Raw genomic sequence first — 25,565 nt, 5'->3', positions numbered from 1 at the left:
CTGACCAAACTGAAGGTGCTAGAGAGAGTGGGCTGGCAAGACAGTTTCCAAAATGTCTGGAGCAATGATTCCATCAATGGAGTCGGTTTTAATGGCAATTGTGAAGGAACCGGCACTAATCTGGTATTCGTGTTCTGTTTTCATGAACCTCAGCCTCAGCGTATGAAACTCAGGGCTTCCTTCAGCATTTCCGGAAGCTGCATTGAACTCTGCTCACCCAACTGGACATTTTACCTGAACAGAAAGACACACTCAATGCCACAGTACACAGTCATAAATTAAAGCAAGAATAAAATATTTTTGGTCTATTGAATTCACAGACATTACTAGTGCACCTGATTCTGGGAAATACATAGCAAGATAGGCACCATCAAAAACTGGTGGTGCATGTGGGGGGAGGCACGAATGTAATCCTTCTCTAAGGTACTTTGGCCTTTAAAATTTTCCCACGCCATGCTTCCGGGAAACCAATCAAACAAGCATAGTCACTTCTATATGGCGATGTCCAATGCAGTACTACTCAGAATTCAGAGCACTAAATCAAACAGGTCCCACACACACCTACTTTCCAGGCACTAACACAGAGACAGAAGCTACAAGGACACTTAGTGCAATGACAATAGATCCCTTTGAGTGATAAAAATGATGGATGCATTTTATTTTCTGCTTCATTTAAACTTTCTTTCGTGCACATTTGTCATGTTAGTCACTTAAATATATCTATGTAAATCTAAAGTATCATTGCTATAGCTAGAGTAAAACCTCCCTCCCGAGCTACTCTCCCTAGACCACAGCTAACCATGGCCGCAGCGTAAAATGTAGTATTCCTACTACTGTTTCCATGGAGCAGTAGCATGCACATGAACACAGGCACGCTTTCACTCTTCCCATTAGCTCAGTGTAAGGTATCTCTTGCTTAACCCACTGTGACCAGTTTGTTCCCTCACTGGGCTCCCAGTTGGTTCCATTCCCATTGTCAGCCTGGTGACTTTCGTTCCATTTCATTTTAGAATAAATTCCCCAGTTCCCTAACAAGGATAATAAGGTCCCACACAATGGGCTTCCCACTATTCTCTCTTACATTGGGTTCAAGTCATGTGAAAACCTGTGCCTGGCTCTCTACACATGCTGAGACATTCTCTTTCCCCGGTTCTTGTTTCCAGCCGAAGCTTAAGTCTCACTCTGGACTTCCCAGTCATGTCACTCACCATGCTTTACTGCACTTTAACACCTGCCTTCTCTGTTGGACTGCACATTCCACGTGTGTGATAACCACATACGTCTTATTCATCACTCTGGTTCCAGGGGCTGGCATTGTGCCTGGCACAGCAGCTGACAATGCCCAACAAATATTTGTTGAAGGAAAACATATAAAAACAGCTATTCAGATACCAAAAGCAAATGAGACATCTTTAGGCCCTTAAAAAAACTGTGTAGAAGAGTGAACACTACTAACTCCTTCTCAGCATAGTTTTTCAGCTAGCTAAAGAATGCTGTGCAAATGACCACGAGAATCTACAAATGCAGACACACTCTCCTCGAGTTGCGACACGTGTCCCGTATGACAAGCTGCTCCACGGTTACCTTGCTCACTGCCTTCAAAGCCCTTTTGCACACTTCATACTTGGGAGAATCCTTCGATGTCTTCTGACAGATAGTCTGTAAGAAAGTAAAATCACACAAATTACTTTTTTTGTCTGTAGTGATGCAAAAGCAAACGAAATTGACTCATGAAAAATAAAGTCAATGTCAAACCGGAGGTTGAGACTGAAATTCTGTTTAAATACTAGGAAATGATCCTTACACACAAGAAATACAAATGAATCGAGAGATTGATCAAGTGACAGCACAGTCTTCAGAGGCAGGGGAAGCTGTCTTGAAATCCAAGGTCTGCTGCTTGCTAGCTGTTTAAGCTCGTGCAAGCCATCGATCCTGCTGTCTTTGTGAGACTCAGTTTCCTCACTTGTACAATCAGCGTAATGTCAACAGCATCACAAAGAGCGTGCAAGGTGCAAAAAATCAAGAGAAAGTCTTTACAAGTGCTTGGCATGGCGCTGACGCTGTAGCAAGCTGACTAATCCTCCACCTGTAGTGTTGGCAGCTGATATAGGCACTAACTTGTGCCCTGGCTGCTCCACTTCCCATCCAGTTCCCTGCTTATGACCTTGGAAAGCAGTGGAAAATGGCTCAAGTCCTTGGGACCCTGCGCTCATGTGGGAGACCTGGAATGAGATCCTGGCTCTTGGCTTCAGATCGGCTCAGCTCCAGCCCACGTGGACATTTGGGGATTGAATTAGCCAATGGAACATTTGCCTATTTCTCTTTTTCTCTCTACATTTGCCTTTCAAATATAAATAAAATCTTTTTTTTTTCTTTTAAAAGGAGTACATAGCTACAGCAGGTCTTCAGTGAACAGAGGTTACTTTAATTATCACTAGAGTCATTATTTAAATTAGCTAGTTTTTAGACAACAGGTTATTGATAAAATGATCAAGAGGAAAAGGCTGCTGGTTTTCTTTGGATATATTCATGCTGAGAAACTTTATCTTTAATTATAAAATCGAATTCAGTATAACTTTCGAAACTATTCAAAGCCTAGAGACCACTGGAACTGTTACAAACATTCACCTCAATTGAAAAGATTAGTGAAATGTCTAAATGAAGTCAAACTGAAAATGCAGTATTTTTTAGTACATTTAGATTGTTTTAGCTGCCCAGATGCTCAAGTACACATGAGGTGATGGTGGAAGGCAAGGCCACTGGCCTTCCATGCAATGAGCAAGGGCTGATAAGCAGCAGTCAGGCGTCCAGACTGTAATGTCATATTCGGAAGCAGTACCATCTCTACACAAAAGATTCTCAAACTATGCTGACTGCGACATACCAGAACAAAACACATGCACACATAGGAAACGACACACACATACACTATCTACTGTCTTTAGATCATGAGGAGGCTATTTGGTCCACTAGCCACGTGGGATTTGTGTCAGACCACTCTGTTGTTCTCCCATAGGTGTCCTGTTCCACAGCCGCTGCAGGTCCAGCATACCAGGTGGTAGGACTGCTAGTCCTGAGCTGCAGGCCTTCCGAGCTGTGCAGCCCATACCAAGCTGTCCCTGTTCATTTCTCCAACCAGGACCTGCCAGTATGCTAAATCGAAACTGGTTTTCCTGGTCTATCCTACCACAAGGAGGCTGTGTGTCCCAAACCCACTCTGCACGAAGCACAGCATGCACAACGCCGTCTTGCAGCGTTGAGGACAGTCTCACGCTAAAATGAAAGAGGCAGAGCATCACCCCAGATGAAGGAGGCTGAGGGATCTGAGGAAACTGAGGCCCAAACAGAGTGGCTTGCCCACAGGCACCTGTTCACTGCCTGGTCCAGTACAGAGCCCAGGACGTCTGACAGCAAGAAGCTAGTATTTTTCCCATTTCAAAAAAGAAAAAAATGCTGAGTAGCTGTGTAATGTCATCAAATTTTTTTCAGAGTGACCACATAAGCCTAAATTAAAGATAATTTCTGGAGACATCAAAATTTTCCAACCAAATAGCTCTTTTCCACTTATTTAGGGAACTTTACAGAAGAGGTACACAGCAATTTAAGTGGAATGAGAAGAATCTGGCTAATGAGGTTTCGAGCAGCACAGAGGGCCAAGGCGGCCGAGCAGCTCTCACATCCATGAGCAGGGGAAGGCGGGTGACCCTCTGCATGGGCAGGATCAGGAAGGAGATCATGGGCAGGTTCCTGCAGTCCTCGTGGGCCTCGATCCTGGACAACACCTCCTTAAAGGCGGGGTTGGTGGCTCTGCAGGAAAACAAAACAAAAGGAATCTTCAACACAGCTCCAAGTGGATCACAAACACTGATATGTTCAGATTTAGCAATGATTTTTAAATCTATGAAAATAAAAAATAACAAACACAGTTACACAGGCAAACAGATGGCTTGTTTTTTTCTGAGGATGATCCAAAAAAGTTCATGGAAAGCAGAACTCAGAGAATCTTTGGTGCCAAAAATGTTTGAAATGCATGTACATTTTTTTTTCATAATATGAATTTCCATGAAATTTCTGAAGATCTCTTATACATTCAAGGGTAACTTTAAAGTGTGTACTTCATAGAACAACACCAACAGATAAAAATCTGAGTTAGAAATTTCTAGATGTAAATAGCAGACAAATGAAGAGGCAATTTTATCATAACGGTGAATAAAGCAATTATGAATTTGTTACATACAAGATCTCCTATCTAATCATCCGTAAACATACTCCATTAACTAACATTCTGGAACCTTCTCTGTAGACCTAAACAATGACCTAAGAAAGAAATGTCAGACTGAACTGAACCCTGAGGCTCTGGCCTTTGTTATAGGTTCTCATTCTGAGGCAGAAAACCTTTTCCAAAATGTTTCTTGCCCTCTCCTACTGATGTGACAACAGCGATAATACTGACATGTTTAGCTACTGTAATGAAGTGCCTCAACCTATATTCTTTCATAAAGAATACCAATGTAACTTTTAAGGAAGGTTCAGCTGGGGATTCCAGTAAGAAAAAAAACTTAAAAAGGGCTTTAACTTGCCACATAATACTGAGAGGAAAACTTCCATAAAGATCTAGCTCACTTATACAACGTAAGGTCCCATAAAGATCTGGGGATGAAGTCGCTTCATTCCAACACTGCTGGCTGGCGTCTCCCTGCTCACTTCCTCCGGGAACCCCACACAATTCCACTGGCTCTGTCCATGGGGAGAAATGGTCCAAGAGAGACTGAAGAGCAAACTCCCACAGGTTGGAGGAAAAAAGCAGGGAGCAGGGCAGTAACAGTAACTATCACTTGTAAAGTAACCTATTTGGAAAAGATGTTCTGGTTTGAGGCTGCTCCAAATCCACTGTCACTGCCATGAATGGCAAAGTTTGGGGGAGGGGCGGAGAGCCAGCGCTAGCTGCTGGTTCCTTCTAAATGCTCAAGGACCGAACCAGGGCCATCCCGCACAGCGCTGAGGCACCCTGAGGGTACGTGATGCAGTGGTTCAAGCCTCAGCCCCAGACCCTATATTCCAGCTTCTTGTAAATTCACACTTTGAGAAGTAGCAGGTTCAAGTACTTGGAATCTGGTCACCAATAATTTTATAACAGCTTTGGTGACAAAATTTCAAAAGGTAATTTTCCTTCCCTAACTCAAACACATGAACTCTAAATGTAATCCTCTTCAGCACTGCTACCCTGGAAACAGCCCACAAGGGCACATTTTCTGAATACGGTTTACGAAATCAATTCATTTCAATCAACGTGGCCTAATTAAAACTGGGTTAGACTATTAAAGCCGTAGCATCGAACGCTGCTTACAGCAACTTCTGCAGAGTTCGCTGCTGGTACACTTCATTTGTGCAGTATTTCACGTATGGGTCGAACGTGGAAGCTGTGTGTCTTTCCACAATGTCGCTGATGTCATCTATGAAGATATTATTCTGATGTCTTGCTTCCAACTCTGTGAAGAATCTGAAAAAGAACACACACACACACAAAAATAAAGGAATGGTAAGAATTTGCACGTTTTCCCTATCTTCAATACACAATAGCTTATCCTCACGTCATGGTGTTAGCCAGGACCCACAGCATCAACAGCACACAGGAGCAGCTCCAGAAGAGCCGAAGAGACAGGCACCTAGGTGAGCGGCTAAGCCGTGGGGCACCGGGAGCCCTGTGTTCCGTATCAGAGCACTTGGAGTGTGAACAAGTACCAGCCCTGTTCCCGCTCCTGGCTGCCTGCTGGTACGCGGCTGAAAAACAGTGCCAATGGCTCAAGTGCAGGACCCCCGCCACAGGGCACTGCTTGGAGGACAGGCTTGGGTCTGGTCGGCGTGGGGCACTACAGGCCACTGGGAAGTCAACCAGGAGACCAGGTCGCTCTCCATCTACCTCCTGTCTCCCTCAAATACATTTATTTATTAATTGAGATATTTACTTATCTACATATTTATGAAAACTTTAAATTTTAATTTACCATATCAACACCATAACTTCTTCAAGTGTTTGGCTTAAGATGATATTAACACTGGACTTTTTTCTGCTTTAAAGTACATTTTTAGAATATACAAATATCACTGTTTTTCTGAAAGCCCCTAGGTATATTTTACTGTATTTTATGTATTTTATTGTATTGAAAAGCACATGAGCAAAACATTTAAACAAACATTTACAAAACAAATCAGATTCGTTTTGTACCTAATTCTGTGTGTCCTTTCTCTCAAAACAGAAACACAGCACTTTAAATGTATTAATCTGCATTCTATCTATAAGTCTTCCCAATTTATTTTAGATTGCAATTTTGGGTTAGCACAATTAGTGTATATATGAATGGTCAGTTGAGTTGTCATTGGAAGACATGGGCTCCAGGACAACTTAGAGTTAGTCGATTAGTGTTGTGTACATATCTGTTCACATACACACGTGTGTGTATTACATGTATGTATGTATAGCATCACATGCAAATTATGGTATATAAAAGGCCTTCCAAAGTGCATGAAAATGAATAGCACAAAAAACTGCAGGGATTTCAAGCTTTTTCACCAAAATAAACGTGAAAATTTCATTTTTCCACGGACTATTTGAAGATCTTTCCTATATGTATATGTATGTGTGTGTATGAGTGTGTATGTGTGTATGTGTGTGTATGTGTGTATGCATGTGTATGTGTGTATGTATGTATGTGTATATGTATGTGTATATGTATGTGTGTATGTGTGTATGTATGTATGTGTGTGCATGTATGTATGTGTGTACATGTGTGTATGTGTGTATGTGTGTGCGTGTATGTGCGTATGTGTGTATGTGTGTATGTATGTGTGTGTGTATGTTGCATGTGTGTATGTATGTGTATGTATGTGTGCATGTATGTGTGTGTATGTGTGTGGATGGATGGATACACACACACAGAGTGCCACTGTTCAAGCACTGCCCCATTCCTCTGGTGACGGCCACTTTGATAGCTTCCATTTTCTGGTCACTGTGAATCATGCTGCACTGAACACTCACATAGAAGTACTGGAGTTTCTGCTTCCAAGTCTTTGCAGCATACACGTAGAGGTGGACTCCATCCCAACAGAAACGAAAGCACAGTACCAAGAACCAGCAAGAGAAGCCAAGCGAACTGTCAGAGAGGCCACTAGTTCAGCAGAGCCAAGGTGACTAAGGAACAGCCCCTTCCCTGTCCCCAGTCATAGCTGCAGGACCAGCTGAGCGGTCCGGGGAAGGCGAGGGGCCGGTCACAACACAGCACCTGTAAGAGAGCCGGGGAGGAGCACAAACCAAGTCTTCAAGACTTCATCGCTGGTCCCTGAACGCAGCTCCCAAGGCCCTGGAACTCCAGAGTGATAACACGGCTTTTTCTTTCTTTCTTTTTACTTCTTAAAGATCTATTTATTTTTTTTTTACTGGAAAGGCAGATATATAGAAGAGGAGAGGCAGAGAGGAAGATCTTCTGTGCGCTGACTCACTCCCCAAGTGGCTGCCACAGTCAAAGCTGCGCAGATCCAAAGCCAGGAGCCAGGAGCTACCCCCAGGTCTCCACACAGGTGCAGGGTCCCAAGGCTTTGTACCATCCTCAACTGCTTTCCCAGGCCACAAGCAGGGAGCTGGGTGGGAAGCAGGGCTGCTGGGATTAGAACTGGTGCCCATGTTGGATCCCAATGAATGCAAGGCGAAGACTTTAACCACTAGGCTACTGCACTAGGCCCAAGACAGTTTTTTCTTAGGCTAAGAAGATAAGCAGTGACTGGCAGCCCTGGTGGATTCAACAGAAGGGTGGGTCAGTGGAAAGCTCAGGCCATGGTTACTGTTCCATGTTTCAGCTCCTGACCTGCCACCCCCAGGGAGGGAAGAGGGTTGTGAATTGTGCTCAGTCACCAAGGGCCAGTCCTTTCATAAATGAAACCTCTGGATGCAGAGAGGCTTGGGGAACAGTGAGGTGCTGGGACAGCAGTCCCGGAGCCAGCGCCAAGGTTCCGCGTCCTCCTGTCCTCACTGGCCTCTCTGCTATGGACAGGCGTTTACAGTTGTCCATTACCAGGCTGCATCCTTTAGTATAAGCAAGTAACACGATGCTGTAAGGTATTTTAGCAGAAATCTGTGAACCTACAGGGTGGCATGTCGAAACTCCCTGATTTGGCAGCCAAGGAAGAGAGACATGTGGGTGACTTGGAAACCTTACTGCTTGCAACTAGCATCTGAAATAAGGTAGGATTGTGAAATTAAGTCCTTACAACTTTTGGAGTCCGGGCCCAGTGCAGTAGCCTAACTGCTAAAGTCCTCGCCTTGTAAGCATCGGGATCCAACATGAGCGTTGGTTCTAATCCTGGCAGCCCAGCTTCCCATCCAGCTCCCTGCTTGTGTCCTGGGAAAGCAGTCGAGGATGGTACAAAGCCTGGGGACCCTGTACCCATATGGGAGATCTGGAGGAGTCTCCTGGCTCCTGGCTTTAGATCAGCGCAGCTTCGGCCATTGAGGCCACTTGGGGAGTGAGTCAGCACACAGAAGATCTTCCTCTCTGCCTCTCCTCCTCTCTGTATATCTGCCATTCCAATAAAAGGAAATAAATCTTACAAAAAAATGAAAACCTTTTTGGAGTCCAATGCTAAATACTGGTAGGTTGTGTCAGTACATAACTGAATTGTGGGACCCTCAGTCACCATCCATAGAGCTCAAAAATTTGTGAAGCAAAAACCCTGCACCTACAGTGCCAGCAGTCTGCTAAGTAAAAACAACGGAGGGAGTGAGTCAGGACACTGCAGAGGGCGTGCCAGTCACGGGGGGGTTAAGCACAGGCTGGGTCATCAGGCCATCAGCGAGGCACCATGTGACACAGGCAGCAGAACCAGCAGCGTGGGCACAGGATAGCTGGCAGGGTTTAGTGAGGGCACAGGAGAACAGGGGCAGACAACGAAGACTGGACAGTGGGTTGCAGCCAGATTGCCAAGGTCTCACTGTGTGTTGGGGAACTTGGCCTTCACCTCTAACAATGGAAACCCATCAGAGGTGTGGACACCAAAGCCTGTCTCTGTTAGGGCAGAGGAAGGATGGACGGCAAGCCGAACAGGCAGATGGCAAACAGGCCAGTCCCAAGGCTCACGTGGGCAGGTGACACCAAAGCCTGGCAGAAGCAAGTCAACAAGACAGGTTACACATTAGGGTAACAACAGGAGGTAACAATGAGGAGGCTCAAGAAATTCACTAGACACAAAGTCAAGGGAAATGCGGGGCTTTCCAGGCGGTGTGTCCACCTGGGCAACAGATGGGTTATGAAACCATTACTGAGGACCATGAATTCAGAGCGGAGAGAGGAGCAGGGAGGAAGCAGCCTAACGCTGCCTTGGACGTGTCTAATGGAAGTTGAAAACACCCATCTGTGAGAATTCAGAGGAACTAGAAGTGCAGCTGTTATTCAAACAAAGTCACGGTGAGTTCATAGCTAACTTGTTTTCATTTAATGCTGAATGTCTTTTTTATATCACAAATTTTAAACATCTGATAGCAAATCAACTTTTTTCTGGAAAGGACACCTGTCTCTTGCTTTAAAAAGTACGGAATGCTACAGGGATTTGCATGAGACCCTCGCAAGGGGTCCCACCGATCTTCTCTGCATCGCTGCACTCTCAGCATCCAAACCACAAAGGTGGGCTCAGCAGTAAATGTCTCAGGCAGATCCTTCTTAGTTTCTTGTCTTTAGCTAACTGTTAACAACCTGCAGGAAGGCCACTACATAGCCAAAAACAACAGTAACTTGGCTTTTGGTAATGAAAAGGAAAAATTTCACTTACGACCGTGGTAAGTTTGCCAAATGGCAAGAAAAAAAGCAAAACACTGATGGATTTGTTCATTATTGCTACTTTAATACAACATAGATCAAGCCACTGTCATTGGGACACGGCATAACCACGACATAACCTACAGCTTTCTAGGTTACATTAGCGATCGGCTCTTTTGGCCAATTACTCACTAAAGGAGTAGAGCTTTGAAAATCTCAAGAAAGAATTTCTGAAGAAAGAGATATTATTTTAGGAACCAAGAATGCTGGTGATTCAAACCAAATCTGAAGCAAAAGTAAAAGCATGGTGGTTCCCTGGATGAAATTTAAGTGAGTTTTCTGGCAGAAAACTTTTTCATGGAAATATGTATTTCAGCTCTTCAATTTTCCCCCAGAATAACAGCCTCCTGATTTCCTCTTTGTAGCATTACCAAGACAGTAACATTTTATGACCAATCATGCCACAAACCCCTTTTCTCTCTCTCTCTCTCTACCAAAATTCCAATCTTGCTCCTGCAATTTACATTTGTACAGACTTCATGCAGATAAGGCCACTCAGAAACAATTCCTCCCACCCAGCATGGCTAGGCAGCCCTGTTGAGTGTTTGCTCTCCCCACGGCCTGCGCAATCACGCCCATCCTTCAAAGGAGTGTTTCACAGGAGTGCATCCCAGCCAAGCGGGCCCTCGGTCCACAGGGAGCGCTCTGATTAGCTGGAACAGAGACAGCCTAGTGGAGGCAAGTCTCACGGGTTGGGACTTGAAAACGGCTCATCTGGATTTGTCCAGGTTGAAGGAGCCTGAGACACAGCCTGCCCTTGGCCTCTAAGCTTTCCCCTGATGCTTCCGACAACTGCAGAGATTACATATTTCGGAGGATTTGCAACTGCTTTAACTGAACATGGGCACTCCATTTCTGACAGTGAAACAAAACCGACAATGAGGCAGCTGCTTCTAAGACGCTTCTGTACTCCCAGCTTCATTTTTGCCCTTGTTTAACAGAAGACTTACAAAGAAATCAAAGCACCTACATTATTATTGACAACCTTCTCAGAATTCAATCGGGAATGGAATTTGCAAGGTAGGTATTCCTGATAGTGCAGGAATAGTGTGTGCGGAAATCCTGTCAGCCAACAGAGAAGATGGAGACCCACTGAGCGCAGGTGAGTTCATCAGCCGTACAGCATCCACATGCCCAGCACAGGAACGCAGATTATGGCAGACGCTCAGGCGCAAACAACTGTTCAGCATAAGTGACGATCACTGAGCCCGGTTCAGAGTCACCTGTTTCTTTACACGGCCTCATTTCACGTGGTCCTCAAGCCTGCTTTATGAGATGGCCATTGCACCCACTTTACAGACAAGAAAACCAAGGCTAAGAACACTTAGCAAAACTCACCTAAGCCGGAACCTGTGCCCACATCACTATAGCCGCAGCTTCTGCTCTCAGGTGTGAGCTCTCTATCCGTTAGGGCTGGCCAACCCTCAACTGGACATCCAGCCGTGCACCAGGGAACAGTCAGCAGCCGTGCTGGCCGCAGCCTCTGGCAAGTCCGCAGGTGGCTCGCAGCCTGCCACAGTGCTCGTGAGCACACTCCCAGCATGGCATTCATTTGGGGCCTCCCTGTCCCTTCTCCTGCTGCCTTCCTCTTTGCCTAATGAACCCCCACTCACTGTTCAAGTTTTAGATAACTTCACCTCCTCCAGGGAGCTTTCTTTGACCTTCTGGGATAGGTTAAGCTCTCTTGTTTTAAGTCTCTGCAAATGCCTTCAGCCACCGACTATGAGCACAACTAATGATTTCCCAATTGATGGCATTGCTGTTTCCCTTTGCATGGTCTGGAAAACAGGCCATGCCCACTGTGTACCCAGCACCTTGCCGTAATGCCTGGAACACGGGAAACAAACAAATAATTAATTAATAAGTGAATGATTAAATACCTTGTTGTTTTAAATGAAGAAATGGTAAAGAGGTCATCTATTCAAGGAATTCTGTTCTTTTACCAGGAACGTAGCATCCACAAATTGGTCAGTGTCTACCTTGCTCTTCTGACTAGTAAATCGAGCTAGTGTCTGTTGCTCCTTAGCTGGGCTCCCAGAGCCTTGCCGAGCACAGTGAGAGCCACCAACCAAGACAGCACTCCCAGCACACACCCGCCCGCTTTTACAGTCTTGGTAAGCAGGGTCTCGAACAGGAGACTCAGTCCAGGCAGTTTCTTCAATACCAGCTGCACTTACTGAAAAACGTGCTAGACCAGCCCCAGTCCAGACAGAATTCTGGTAAAGCAAAGAAGCTCAGTGTTCACGCTCTGAGAGCACCCAGAGAGGTGCTCTGGCTCTGCTCAGTCTGTCCTGAGCCCTCCTGGGCATGGCATCATCACAGGGCATTCTTCCTCCATTAACAGCCATCGCCCTAAAGCCAAACCATTCCTGGACTTCCTCCACGCTTGAACCAGTCATCTCTCAGCCTAAGTGGCTGGAGGATTCCTCCAGAGGGGGTCATGTTCACTTAAGCTGGAGAGATGTTAACATACCAGGCAGGTTGCACAGTCTAAGTTGCTGTTATATAATAAAATATCTGCACTAGACAAAGAAATATTCCAGATAAGTGGCAGCAAAGTATGTGCTGCTGGAAATATTTTCCTAACAGAGCACCAAGAGAACATTCTGTGCTCTAAAAAAGAACTTGCATTCTGCTGCGGCTCAGCGGGGCGTGGGGCCTGCGCACTGTGGCAGTCACCCGACGCTGGCGGTGAGCATCCAATCGCACTCACGTGGGTAGCAAACGCACGCACGTGTGCTACGCTTCATGACAGCAAGCATCACTGTCTACGCACTTGGTGCAGACGCAGAATTTGACTCCATGCAGCCATTCTCAATCAACCTAAATGGATGGGGAGCAAAGATTTACGAATCCTCCCCCCAACTAACATGTATCTATTGGCTCTTGTGGCTCTTGCTTCTTCATCAGAACATCCTGCACCAGAGATCCGGGAAGGGTTGCCTCCTCAGTAGACTGCATCTCCTCACATTCTTTTTTAGCCCTTTCTTTTGAAACTTTATCTCTGGATTGATCATCAAAGAGATAAGGGTTAGCATTAAAAGCAGTTTGGAATGTAAGACAAAAGTTCTAAACCAAACTACCCAATGGCTCTTCTGCCCACATGTTGGCTCCTTTTTTCCTCCTTGTATTCTCTGGGTTACGTTTTCTTTCTTAAAAGTTCTTATCACGCTTTCCAAAGTTGTAGGGTCGACACAGATGTGAGGCCGACGTGACTGGGGTGATAAGGTGATCTCCAGGAGTCTGAGACAAAGCGGTGCCCTTTCCTTTAATCCCACACAACCCAGAGTTTAAGTCCAGCTGCACACCGGCACCACAGTGCAAGGCACCCAGCCCACCCAAGGGAGGTGCTGGGGAGGCAGGGCGGGAGCCGGGAAGGGAGGGCCGAAGACTGGAGGCTGTCAGACAGGGCTCTGCCTTCCTTCATTCTTCTCCTCACTGATAATGGACTTGCTAAAAGAAATGTACACAGGGCCGTTCCGAAGAGAATGGTTTTGAAATGTCCTTGAAGCTTACCAGCAGACTGCATGCTAACTTAAAAGTGGGAATTCAAAGTATTTACCGTCTCATCCTCAGTCACAAAGACAGAGCGGAGGGAAAGGCTTGTGCTGCCAGGAACCTCTCCTGCTTCTTCAGTTGTGTTTCATTTCCTCCTGGAAATGAGAGCCAGCTTCCAGAGACGGACAGACACCTTGTACTGGCACTCTTTCTCACTCAGCCTCAGAGGAGAGGAAAAGTCTGTGTTTTCACAGGCTGGGTTATCATGAATGGTTTTACAGGTTTGGATTATGTCTAATCATTCGTACCTAATGGGATTCCCTCCTTCCGATTAAAATATGACTAAGATGACCAAGACCAAGGACTACTGGGTCACTGGTGTGTCCCCAACGGCCCAACAAGGAAGAAACACTCAATTTCTGCACTGAATGAGTCACAGCTAGTGGCAGTATGTCTCCTTCCTCCACTGGTCACGTGCTGCCCGTGAGTGTGTCAGACACGGCTGCAAAACCACGTCGAATGATCTGGGCCCTCCCAGCAGAGGTGGGCCACAGGAAGGCAGCATCAGATGGCTCTGCCGAATGGCAACCTTCTCAGCTGTTGGGACTCCCCTGGCAATGCTCACGGTGGACGCTCACGCTGCATCACAGCATCAGGGAAGGGCTTCCAGCCTACAGAAGGGGTTAGCTAACCCTTTGTCTGGCAAAAATTCACTGAAAGCACAGAATCTGGAACAGGTTAACTGTTTCCTTGTAGTGGAGGAGGAATACAGAAGCAATCCCCTGACCCCTTCTTGCCTTGGCTGCCGAGAAGGGTGGCATGCACCCTTCCTCGCAGCGGCTGGGCCAGGAGCCCTGGGCACACACTTTCTTCACCTCTGCTTCTGTCTTGTTTTCCCTTCCCATGTCAGCAGCCTTACTGTGTACATTCCCTTGGTGGAAGCTGCCTGGAGCCGTCTAACGAAGCAGCTGGGAGCTATGGGATGAATGACAAACCAGTAAGCTGAAGAGATGTGACTTGTTAACTGTTGCCTGGAAACGGCACCAAGAATGAATGAACACAACAGTGGGACAAAGTCAAAATACACAAAACAGCCTTGGCATGCCAAAGCCCCCTCTCCTATTATGGACTGGTCATGCTGGGAGAATGATGAGGATTGGACGGAACACGTGTTTCTTCAGGCCCTATCTCCAGGCCTTTTCTGGGAATACCATGATTCTCAAATCAGAATTCAGTGAAGAGGTAAAAATATTATTTGAAGTGAGTCCCAAATCTTGGCTCACACAACTTTTCTTTAAATACACCCCTAAAAGTGAGACAGATGCTTTCTGAGGCTTTCATTGGCTTCTATTGCTTCTCCTTCCTTCCTTCCTTCCTCTATCTTTCTTTCTTTCTTTCTAAAAGGAAATGGGACACACAATTTTCACAAATTCTATAGATCAATTTTCCAAGACATAATATTTCAAGAACAACAGTGAGGGTCAGCAGGAGGTGAACAGATTTTCACACTTTCTCACATTTTTTCAACCTGCTCCAGCTTACAGAGCAGTCCCATTCAGTGGCCTCCTCACCCTCACTGTTATGAAGGCCTTTGCAATTACCTCCTTTCAGACAGTTCTCACTCAGTGTTGCGGAGCAGAGCATTCAGAGAATAGAATCTATGGGATTCCTGTCCTCATTTGAAGTGGATCCGAGAATAATGATCGATTTGCATTTTTTCACTGATGAAAACAGAGCAATGCAAGAAAGACGACGAAGTTTGCCTTCAGTCCAGCCAAGGGCAGGAACCACCTCAGGAGAACCAGACAACCAAATGAGGAGGGACCCCACCAGGAAGCCGAGGGAGGCGTCAGCAGGAGCGCGCAGACATGGCAACAGCACCGCCTCTCGGCCACCTCTTCCACCAAGGCCTCCGCCCGCTCTCTTTCCCACTCTGCAGCTTTTTCTTTCCCTCTGACATCAGTGGCATGGGGTCTCTCATCTCACAAACAGACGCTACAATGATGCAGTTTCAGTTTTCAATGACACACTACAGCGAGACCAGCAGTTCTGGCAGGGTGTAATACCTTAAGAGAATGTGACCAGGCACTGCTCTGGAGCCAAACCTCCCAAACTCCAAAACTCCAGCCCTCTCTAACCAGCCATGGCACTTTGGGCAGCATACTGAACATATTCATGCATTTAATTTCTCAGCAGCCAAATGAGAATAATAATGCTAAGACCTCAGAAGCGTCTCATGATGAATACATTAATTAAAACATGATACAACAGTAACATGACCTGGCACATGGCACATGCTCATTAATATTGACTGATCACATGAAATGCATCAAGTGCTTTCCCTCCTGCAGGAATTCACAGAATCCACATGTCCTTCAAACAATGCCAGGAGGCTGTCTTCCACTGCCAGTGCACTGAGTTCAAGCACAGTAACCCAAGGTCCTCGACGTCCATCAATGAATCTGGGCAGGCAGGTGCAACATCATCCTGCCATATACCAGATTCTTTTAAAAAAATGACAAGCATACATATCCACCTGTAGAAACGCAATGGGCGTCACAGTAACACAATGAGAGGAGGATGCAGCCAGAGGTTTCCGGGTAGTGTGTGTTGCCACCTCCTCACACTCACAGTTGTCCATCCCCTAGAAGCAGTAGAACATGTCCTTATGCTTTCAGGGCATTGGACTCGTAATCACTGCGAAGAAGCCATGGCAAAACTAGGAGGCCATGCAGTCAGGCTTGGCAGGCACACAAAGGATACCATGTTTATTTCTGGAGCCCCTGTGGCAAGCTAAATCATGAATTCCAACGATGTCCATGAACTTACTTATGCGGTAAACATTAGGATGGTCAGAACAGAGGAGAGGCCAAGGTTTTTGAAAAGGGAAGGGTTCCGAGTCAAGAACACAGGTGATCTCTAGAAGCTGGGCCAAGAAAATGCTCTCCCTGCAGCCTCCACAAGGAAGCAACCCTTGGGAATCCCTGGGAGTCGGTGAGGCTGCCTTCAGACTTCAGAAGCAGCCTGTGCACACAATATGGAAATAATAGTCTTACCACTTCCCTATAGCCCTCGAACCTTTTTACCGTAATTAACTATGTAAAGATTGTCAGAACCTTTTTACCGTAATTAACTATGTAAAGATTGTCAAAAATATAATAAAAAAAAGAAGCCTGTGCTACTGTGTACAACAGCAACAGGAAACAAATGCATCCCTATAATCTATTTTAGAAACTCTCTCTGGTAACTCCCCACTCTTTCCACAATAGCCAGTGTGTAATATCCGCGTGAAGGTTCCTGGCTTATTCCCAGCCTCTGACATACAGCTTCCTCATCTGAACCTGGAGCTTTCAGGCTCAGCTCCCTTCTCCACTCGTTCACTGTTTACTGAACACTTACTATGTGCCCAAAACACACAGCCTGTGGAATTTCCAACAAAAGCTTCTGCCCTCAAGGTGCTGACAATCCAGCTCCTGGAAAGCCAAGAATTCTGTTTCAAGCAGGGCTATGCTGGAGGGCATACACACATATCCACCTGAGACATCAATGCTGAAAATGGGCTCCAACGCTTTCCCTGCCCGTTCTCAGAAAGACAGCCCTGAAGGCAAGTGTCTGCCAGGAACTAGGAAGGGCATGAGGAAGGCGAAGGAATGGCCTGAACAAAGATGAGAACACACAGACTGTGTCCTGGGAATGTGACGGTGGACTCAAGGCTTCTTGATGGACTACAGAGAAATCGCAACCCTGAGCTTGCATGCTGGGCTGTTGTATCAGCAAATTATCCAAGCACTTTTCTTTTTCTAAAGCAAGACATGTATAGTCTTTGGAAGTCTATGAAGAAACATTGATTTGTGTAACAGTTCTTACTAAGTGGTACACAAAAAACTGGGAGATGACAGGAAGATGGGTTGAGACTAAAGACAGCCTTGTCCACAGTGGTTTGCCCTGACTTCTTAAGTGGAGCCATGGAGGCTTCCGGTATTTCAGGAAGGGAACCCTGGATCTAACAGGGGAAGGGTAGGAGGAAGGCTGGGGCAAGGATGCACTGTGAGGAAGAACAGGTGTCCAGCCATGGGGCCATATGTCTCAGAAAATGCTAGGCCAAGTTATTCATATTACCCAACAACTCCACTCAAGTGCATACACAAGAGAAACGAAAATTTCAATACAAAAGCGTGTGCACTAATATTTACAGCAGAATAATCTACAATAGCAACAACAACAACAAAAATAATAGGACTCTCCATACCACAGAATACTATCCCGCAATGAGAGGACACTAAGCGGTGACACACATTGTACCTTGAGGTCACTTTCTAGACGTTCCACGAAGTACAAGAAGCTGGTCACACAGGGCAGAGTGTGGATGACGTCACTGATATGGAACACAGAGGACACTGAGACAGAAACAGGAAGTAGACAGGTGGTTTGCCTAGAGCTGAGGAAGGGTTTGGAGGAGATGGGGGATCAGGAAAAAGTGGAGCAATGCTTCATCCAGACGACAAGAACATGGGACTGTGGTGAGGGCTGCACTACACACTTTCAATAGGTCCTCTGTGTGACAAGTGCGTTATTATCTCAATACAGCCTTTTAATAAACAGGGCAGCCGCCGTCTCTGTTCTGTATGAAGTGCTCTTTTGCCTGCTTCCTGGGGTAGTGGATTCTCTCAGGGTTTTAGTTTTTCCCAGCGACTCTTTTGAAACATCCCAGGGATTCAACACTGGAAGAGAGCTGCGTCGCTTGAGGCAGGGTCAGGAGGCCCAGGGCCTGCCGCTTGTTTGGCTTCTCCCTAACACCCAAACTGGCTGACCCCAGAGTGCCTCCAGGGAATTCCGGCATTTGGGGAGCAAAACCTGCAACTACACCACCAATCCAGGCGGCTGAGCAATGTGCGGGTGCCAAGCCTCTTGCGAGGTCAGTGGGAGAGAAATTAGCCCAAGCCCTTGAAGTCAGTGTTCCCAAACACCGCACGCCCACCACAGCCAGCCCTGTTCAGCTGCCAGCATTAACCCACGTTGCAAACACTGCCCTTCTGGTAGCATGTAAGGTACCTAGTAAGAAAGAGCAACCCCTGGGAAATGCTTATTTTTACACCTTCTCATAGGGTTTTCTGAGCAGTCCAGTGGAAAGGTGAAAATGCTTGGAAAATCTCTTTCATATGCCGAAATCTAACCTAGCATTTGACCCTAACCAAAGTCACAGCAGCCTTTAACTTTCTTCAACAATGGTAAGTTCAGCATTTTAAAATACTTCATCTAAACGTGTAATATGTATATTCATCTAGATGAGCCGCACACTGGAGACTAGCGTATCGAGACGTGAGGATACACTGCAGTATGGATCCCTACTCCCTAATGAAACTGTAACATACATCTTGACAACAGGAAGCCGGATTTTCTGCCATTGTCTGTACGTCCAATGTCATGACACGCTCACACAGCACAATGTCACCACAATAACATAGGGGAAAACAGTGGAGGAAGGGCATGAGCCTATGGAAACACATGAAAAAGAAGAATCAAAACATAAAAAAACAAATCAAAGACATACTTAAAAAACATATGATCTCTTCTTGTAAAGCAATTTCTATAGTATGTCCACTCCTACATGTCTGTTTCTGATTGCTGGTCAGTCATGTATAAGCCAGAAACAGTCACAGCTCACAAGTGTTTGTGCTCTGTTTTATCTACGCATGTTTTCCTGCTCCTACTTCTCTCCCCAAACCCTGGCCCCCAAACACATGGATTCTGCAATGGGCTCTCCATGGTATTGCACTGTCCCACTTTTTCCTGCCTTAACCTTCTTTAAAAAGCAAAAAACCAAAAAACAAAACCACCACCATTACCGCCCCGTCGCACAAATCCTTCTCTGACCCCATCTTCCTCTTTCTCTGAAACATGGAAGAGACCCAGCTTTTTAACCAACTTTCTAACTACAGACCTGCTTTTTAGTAAAGACGCCTCTGGGCCGCTCAGCTGTGTGACACGGGCCTGGCCTGTGTCCTGAAGCACAATGCCACTGGGGGGGTCTTCTCTTACGGTCTGCTAAGATGTTGACGCAGATCATACGTTGAGTGTACGCTGCCTAGGACACATAGTACCCAACGAATGCATCACCTAGACCCCAGAATCCCATATGAATACTACTTGTTCTGTTTGCCATTCATGCCTGGCCCCTGCCCTGCACCCCAGCTGAGGAAGCAGCAGATGTCCCAAATGCTGGGGTCGCTGTCATTCATGTGCAGCACCTGGATGGAGGACCAGGTCCGGTACTTTGACCTGGCCCATCTCTGTTGTAGCAACTGTTTGAGGAATGGACGACAAGATGGAAGATCTTTCTCTCTTGCTCCTCCTCTGTGATTCTGACTTTCAAACAAATGCACAAATTTATAAAATAAAATTGATACCTTAATGGTTGCCAAAGAATCAAGAAGAAGGTAACGTGTTGGATGTATCTTGACAGCAGGATGCTGGATTGTCTGCCATTGTCTGCACTGGCAATGTCAGGACACACTTAGATAGCAGAATGATGGACTTATGACTGCTAAGGAAGGACTCAACTATTGCAATAATAAGAGGGAAATCAGTTGCGGGGAGGGAGGTAAGGAAAATCTCAGAGCCTATGGAATTGTATCATAAAAGTAAAAATGGGGCCCAGCGCGATAGCGTAGTGGTTAAAGTCCTCGTCTTGCACGGGCCAGGATCCCATATGGACGCCGGTTCTAATCCCTGTGGCCCTGCTTCCCTTCCAGCTCCCTGCTTGTGGCCTGGGAAAGCAGTCGAGGACGGCCCAAAGACTTGGGACCCTGCACCTGCGTGGCAGACCCGGAGGAGCTCCTGGCTTCAGATTGGCGCAGCACCGGCTGTTGCAGTCACTTGGGGAGTGAATCATCGGACGGAAGATCTTCATCTCTGTCTCTCCTCCTCTCTGTATATCCACCTTTTCAATAAAAATAAATAAGTCTTTTTTAAAAAATGAAATAGAAGGGAAAAAATGAAATGTAAAAAAGAAAAAAAAAGAAACTTATTGTACAGTATTGCGTGGTAAGCATAGTTTATCAGCACATTGATGGCTGTTTACAAAAAAAACAATTAAAAGTGATTTTGAAGTTTGGACAATAAAAAAAGCTGATATGGATTCTGCCTACATACGTGCACACCTGCATTGGGTCATTTCCCCACCAATGGGCAGCTTCCAGCCATGCCCTCCAACCTGGCTGCCGGCCACAGAGGCAGAGCTGGCCTGCAGCTGGCCACAGGAATGGCAGATTGACTCAGGGGAGCGCTACACCGTGGCTGTCTCTCCAGGCGATGGTCTCCCGTGTACTCGTTAGGGAGGGGAGCACAGCCGTGGACAGACCGGGAGAGCTGATGGGCAGCTGGACAGGGCACTCAGGCTGGGCAGGAACACATGACCTCTGAGGTTCTCAATAGCCTCTCCAGCTTTTGCCAACTGTCTTATCCTGGCACCTGTGCGAACAAAGCCAGCACGGACGCCAAGCACAGGATGACCGTGACTTCTCCTGAGAGCTTGTCTCTAACTTGTACAAGGCTTTACTGCTTCCAATTAGTTTTATGTGGCTCTCCGTTAAACATTACTACTATTTCCAAACTCTTTGCACAGATCTTATTATATCTAAGCAAAATAAACACCCACTGACTGCATTTAAAAACATAATGAAGGGCTCGGCAGCGTGGCCTAGTGGCTAAGGTCCTCGCCTTGATCCCATATGGCTGCTGGTTCTAATCCCGGCAGCTCAACTTCCTCTCCTCCTCTCAGTATATCTCTCCTCCTCTCAGTATATCTGACTTTGTAATAAAAATAAAATAAATCTTAAAAAAAAAAAAAAACATAATGAAACATGAGTGTAAATAATTTTCTTCGTTGGGCAGTGGGGGCAGGAACTAAAAATACTCCAATCTGCCTACTGAGAATTGCTCCATGAAAAGTAGACTTTAAAACAAAAAACTCATTTGCAGGTTCCATACTAATAAATCAGGGGCCGTTAACCTTCTAAAAAAATAAATTATCAATAGAAATGTATAAAGACCAAAAAATTTCTGAAAAATGTGCCATTGTAAAAGTTCACTTTTTTTACACATTTGGGTTTTGGCTTATCAATTCTCTATATTTTCTTTTTTCAAGGCTAACTTGAAGACTTAAAAGTAGAAAAAGAACAGGGCGGCAACACACTTGTTTAGGGAGTTAGTAAACACGCCAAGATCTACGTAAACGCACAGTCCAATGTCTGCCTCCCTGCGCCGCGATGGAAAGAGGCCGCCACACGCAGCTTCCACGCTGCGAACGATCCCCGCGGAGAAAGGCAGGCACCACCACTCAGGTGCACGTGTAGCTGCAGGAACAGGAACATAGGTCAAAATCGAAGCACGATCATTTGTAGACACCTCTAAGCAAGAGCAAAGGGTTCTCATCACTACTTCTTAGATTTTCGAAACTTGAACTTCATCCTCTACTGTGAGACACTGAGTGGTAAGTTGGATTTTTTGGAAAGCTGAGGCTAGAACCATTGCATGTGTGAGCTGCGACTTGCACGCGGAGGGCTTGTTCCGCTCAGCCAGGCCCTCCGGAGCCTCCCCATCGGAGTGTCCCTCACTGCGGTTCTTCTCGCAGCTTTGGAGGGCAGGAGTGAGAACGTGTGTTTTCATAAACCTGCAGACTGTCCAACTGTGACGGACAACCAATCACTGCAATCCGAATCAAATTTCGACAAATCTGTGGCTGTAAAATGTTTGCCATTCATTAGATTGAAGAAAAAAAGTATGTCCAGGTATTTCTTCAGAATCATAACAATCCTAGTGAATTGTAATCAAGAGAAAAATCTTGTCAACTCATATTCATGATCTGGGCCAGAATAAACCATATCAGAAGCTGAGTCCAATTATTTATACATTACTGGAGAAAATCCAAGGCAGTAACATAATGGAGTTTTAGCAGGACTGGGCTGGCGGCAGAAGTGTGCAAAAAGATCCATGGAAACCTTGCCAATAAATTCTCTTGCATTAGCACGTTTAAGATTATGTAACGGCATTAATCATGCCTGGCCAAAGACACTATATTCTAATGATAAACAAAACGTGCTATTAACTTTAATAATTTCTCAGACATCAATTTTGGCTATTACATAAGTGAAAATTGGTATAGACAGTTAAATTATGATCTTCCTAAACATTCACTTCAAGCTTAAATTATAAGATGAAGATATGATTTATGCAGCTAATAGGCCTATAAAGCTAATGTATTTGCAAATTAATACTCCATAAATGCCCCAAAATTGTTTTTTTAAAAGATGTGTTTAATTTTTATTGGAAAGGCAAAGAGTAAGAGCTTCCATCGGCTGATTCACTCCCCAAGTGGCCACAACAGCAGGAGCTGAGCTGTTCCAAAGCCAGGAGCTTCTTCTGGGTCTCCTATATGGGTGCAGGTCCCAAGGCTTTGGGCCATCCTTGACTGCTTTCCCAGGTCCAGCTGGATGAGAAATGGAGAGGCTGGGATACGAACCATCACCCATATGATCTTTGGCACGTGCGAAGCAAGGGTTTTAGCCACTAGGCTACCTTGCAGGCCCCCAAAAAACTTTTTTGTGGTTCATTTTGCAACAGGAAAACAGTCAGGGAAGGGAAATAACTCCCCTCAGTATGCATCTGCACTTTGGGTCAAAGTTCACGGGACGGACATGAAGAGTGACTGTGCATGTCAACTACTGCTTTCGTGTGATGATGATGGGCTAATGTGGGTTTACAGTGATAACAAATGGGCCACTCTGGTAAATGATGTGGACAGGGGGACAGGCTTGTGAGCACAGGGGCTGAAGGAGGACATCAAGGACTACATGAGATTTCTACACTTTAAAAAAAAAAAAGATTTATTTCTTCTTATTGGAAAGGCAGAATTACAGAGACAAGGAGAGACAGACAGAAAGATTATCCATCCACTGATTCACTCCCAAGTGGCTTCAATTGAGCCACTCAGAAGGCAGGAGCCAGGAGCTTCTTCTGGGTCCGCCACATGGGTGCAAGTTCCTAAGGCTTCGGCTGTTCTCTACTGCTTCCCCAGGCTGCAAGCAGGGAGCTGGATGGAAACTGGGCCAGCTGGGACACAAACCAGTGCCCATATGGGATCTCAGCGCATGTAGGGCAAGGACTTCAGCCACTAGGCTACTACACAGGCCCTTTCACGTGCATATGTAAAGATCTTTTCTTTATGTTAACTAAAGAGAGCTTGATTATCATGTATCATGTAAAGGTCGCTTTTTGTCTACCTTATTTGGAGTTCTGTGACTTTCCTATATGTTGTTTCCCAATTCTTTCTCCAGATTAGGAAAATTTTCCTTTATTATATCATTGAATAGAACTTTAAACTCAGCTTCTCTTTCTGTCCCTTCTGGAACTCCCATAATTCTTCTATTTGGTCTTTAATAGTGTCTCTTGATTCTCGAATACTTTTTTTCTTTTTTTGCCTTGATTCAGGTCCAGCCCTAGCTTTTTGATTGCTTCCCCCTTGTGGCAAAAAATAACTACCACTTCTGGTATCTTTTCTTTTGCATCATTCATTCTACTATTGAGGCTTTCCACTGAATGTTTTATTTGCTCCATTGTGTCCTTCAATTGTAACAGTTCAGCTTGATCTTGTTTCATTGTATCTATTTACTGTGACCTATTCCTTAAATTGCTTTAACAAGAAGTTGCTGTCAAGAAGCTTTATAATAGGTTTCCAAAATTTTTTATCCCCCATTTCCTCAACACCTTCCTCAGTTAACTCTGTTACTAATCATTTTTCATTAGTCTTTAGGATGCTGTCCCGTGTTTGTTTCTTCATGAACTGCTGGAGTTGAGCGCATTACAGCAGTGACCTGGCTCTAGTGTCGTTGCAACAAAGGAAGTAGGTCTTTATGGATGTTGATTCTCCTCAGGAGCTTAGAATTAAGCTTCAGCGAGAAGGGAAAAAGATGTAGTATATTTAGTCAGTGTGCTATTGTTGCAAGTGGGACCACAGCATTCATTTACATTTCCCTATGTGTACATACAGGCACGCTGGAAGGAGAGACAAGGCTCCTAGCACGTTAGCAGAAGGGGCAGAGATCATTCCAACACCCTGCTCAGAATAGAAGGGGTCTTCGAAAGTTCTCAGAAAATGGGTACATGGAAAACAGTATGCATAGATTCTAAAAATTACTTGCGCCAAAATAAACTTATCTTCCAACCCAATTTTTCCACAAACTTATTAAAGTACCTTTGTATAAGCACATGCCATGTGGCAGCATTTGGATTTTTAAACTGTAAACTCTTACTTGCACAAGCACAGTGAATTACCCAATTTCCTATAAAATAACAGGTCAGAAGTCCTGACCTTGACTCTAATTCTCATTGGCCTTGAGTCCAGGGGCTTCTGCCTGTAAATTATACAATGGTATCTAAGCCCCCTCTCAAAACCAAATTCCATGGGAATACTTTATTAATCACAAAATAGTAAAGAATAAGATGAGCTCAGGTGCACTAAGCAGTTACTATGAGAACTAAATTAACAATAGGTGAGCCCTATCTTAGTCACACTAACAAACTCACAGTCACATGGCTGACAGGCTTCACAATTTCTATTTCCTATTTCAAGTAAGCTACCAAGGGGTTTTAAAAATACAACTGGAGGGCCCGGCAGCGTGGCCTAGCGGCTAAAGTCCTCACCTTGAACACACCGGGATCCCATATGGGCACCGGTTCTAATCCTGGCAGCTCCACTTCCCATCTAGCTCCCTGCTTGTGGCCTGGGAAAGCAGTCGAGGACGGCCCAAAGCTTTGGGACCCTGCACCCGCGTGGGAGACCCGAAGAGGGTCCTGGTTCCTGGCTTCGGATCGGCACAGCACCAGCCATTGAGCTCACTTGGGGAGTGAATCATCGGACAGAAGATCTTCCTCTCTGTCTCTCCTCTCTGTATATCTGACTTTGTAACAAAAATAAATAAATCTTTTTTAAAAATACAACTGGAGTCATGGGTTACAGAAATCTTAATAATATAAAACATTACCTGAGGGCATAATATAAAACTTTCTACTGAACTTGAAGCATAAATTAGGTAATTTTTCCTAACAATACCTTCACGGATAGCATCCACGTTTCTAGATACATATTCATCTAAAGGGAGGAAAACTGAATTACGCACTCAAACCAAAAGTATGTTCACTATTTTG

At 45.3% G+C, this 25,565-nt stretch overlaps 1 protein-coding gene across 1 annotated transcript in view; it reads right to left on the bottom strand.

The window, feature by feature from the left end:
• Positions 1 to 25,565, bottom strand: part of ARHGEF26 (Rho guanine nucleotide exchange factor 26) — a 113,829-nt gene that overhangs the window by 37,454 nt on the left and 50,810 nt on the right. Inside the window, exons 6-8 of the mRNA XM_004598087.3 lie at positions 5,348 to 5,500; positions 3,678 to 3,807; positions 1,585 to 1,659 (exon numbers count right to left, since the gene is read on the bottom strand). Coding sequence (XP_004598144.2) covers positions 1,585 to 1,659; positions 3,678 to 3,807; positions 5,348 to 5,500 — 358 coding nt within the window. The remainder of the gene's footprint in view (positions 1 to 1,584; positions 1,660 to 3,677; positions 3,808 to 5,347; positions 5,501 to 25,565) is intronic.

This window comes from Ochotona princeps, chromosome 3, assembly GCF_030435755.1.
Source record: "Ochotona princeps isolate mOchPri1 chromosome 3, mOchPri1.hap1, whole genome shotgun sequence".
NCBI lineage: Eukaryota > Metazoa > Chordata > Mammalia > Lagomorpha > Ochotonidae > Ochotona > Ochotona princeps.
This window is presented reverse-complemented; position numbering and strand designations above follow the sequence as displayed.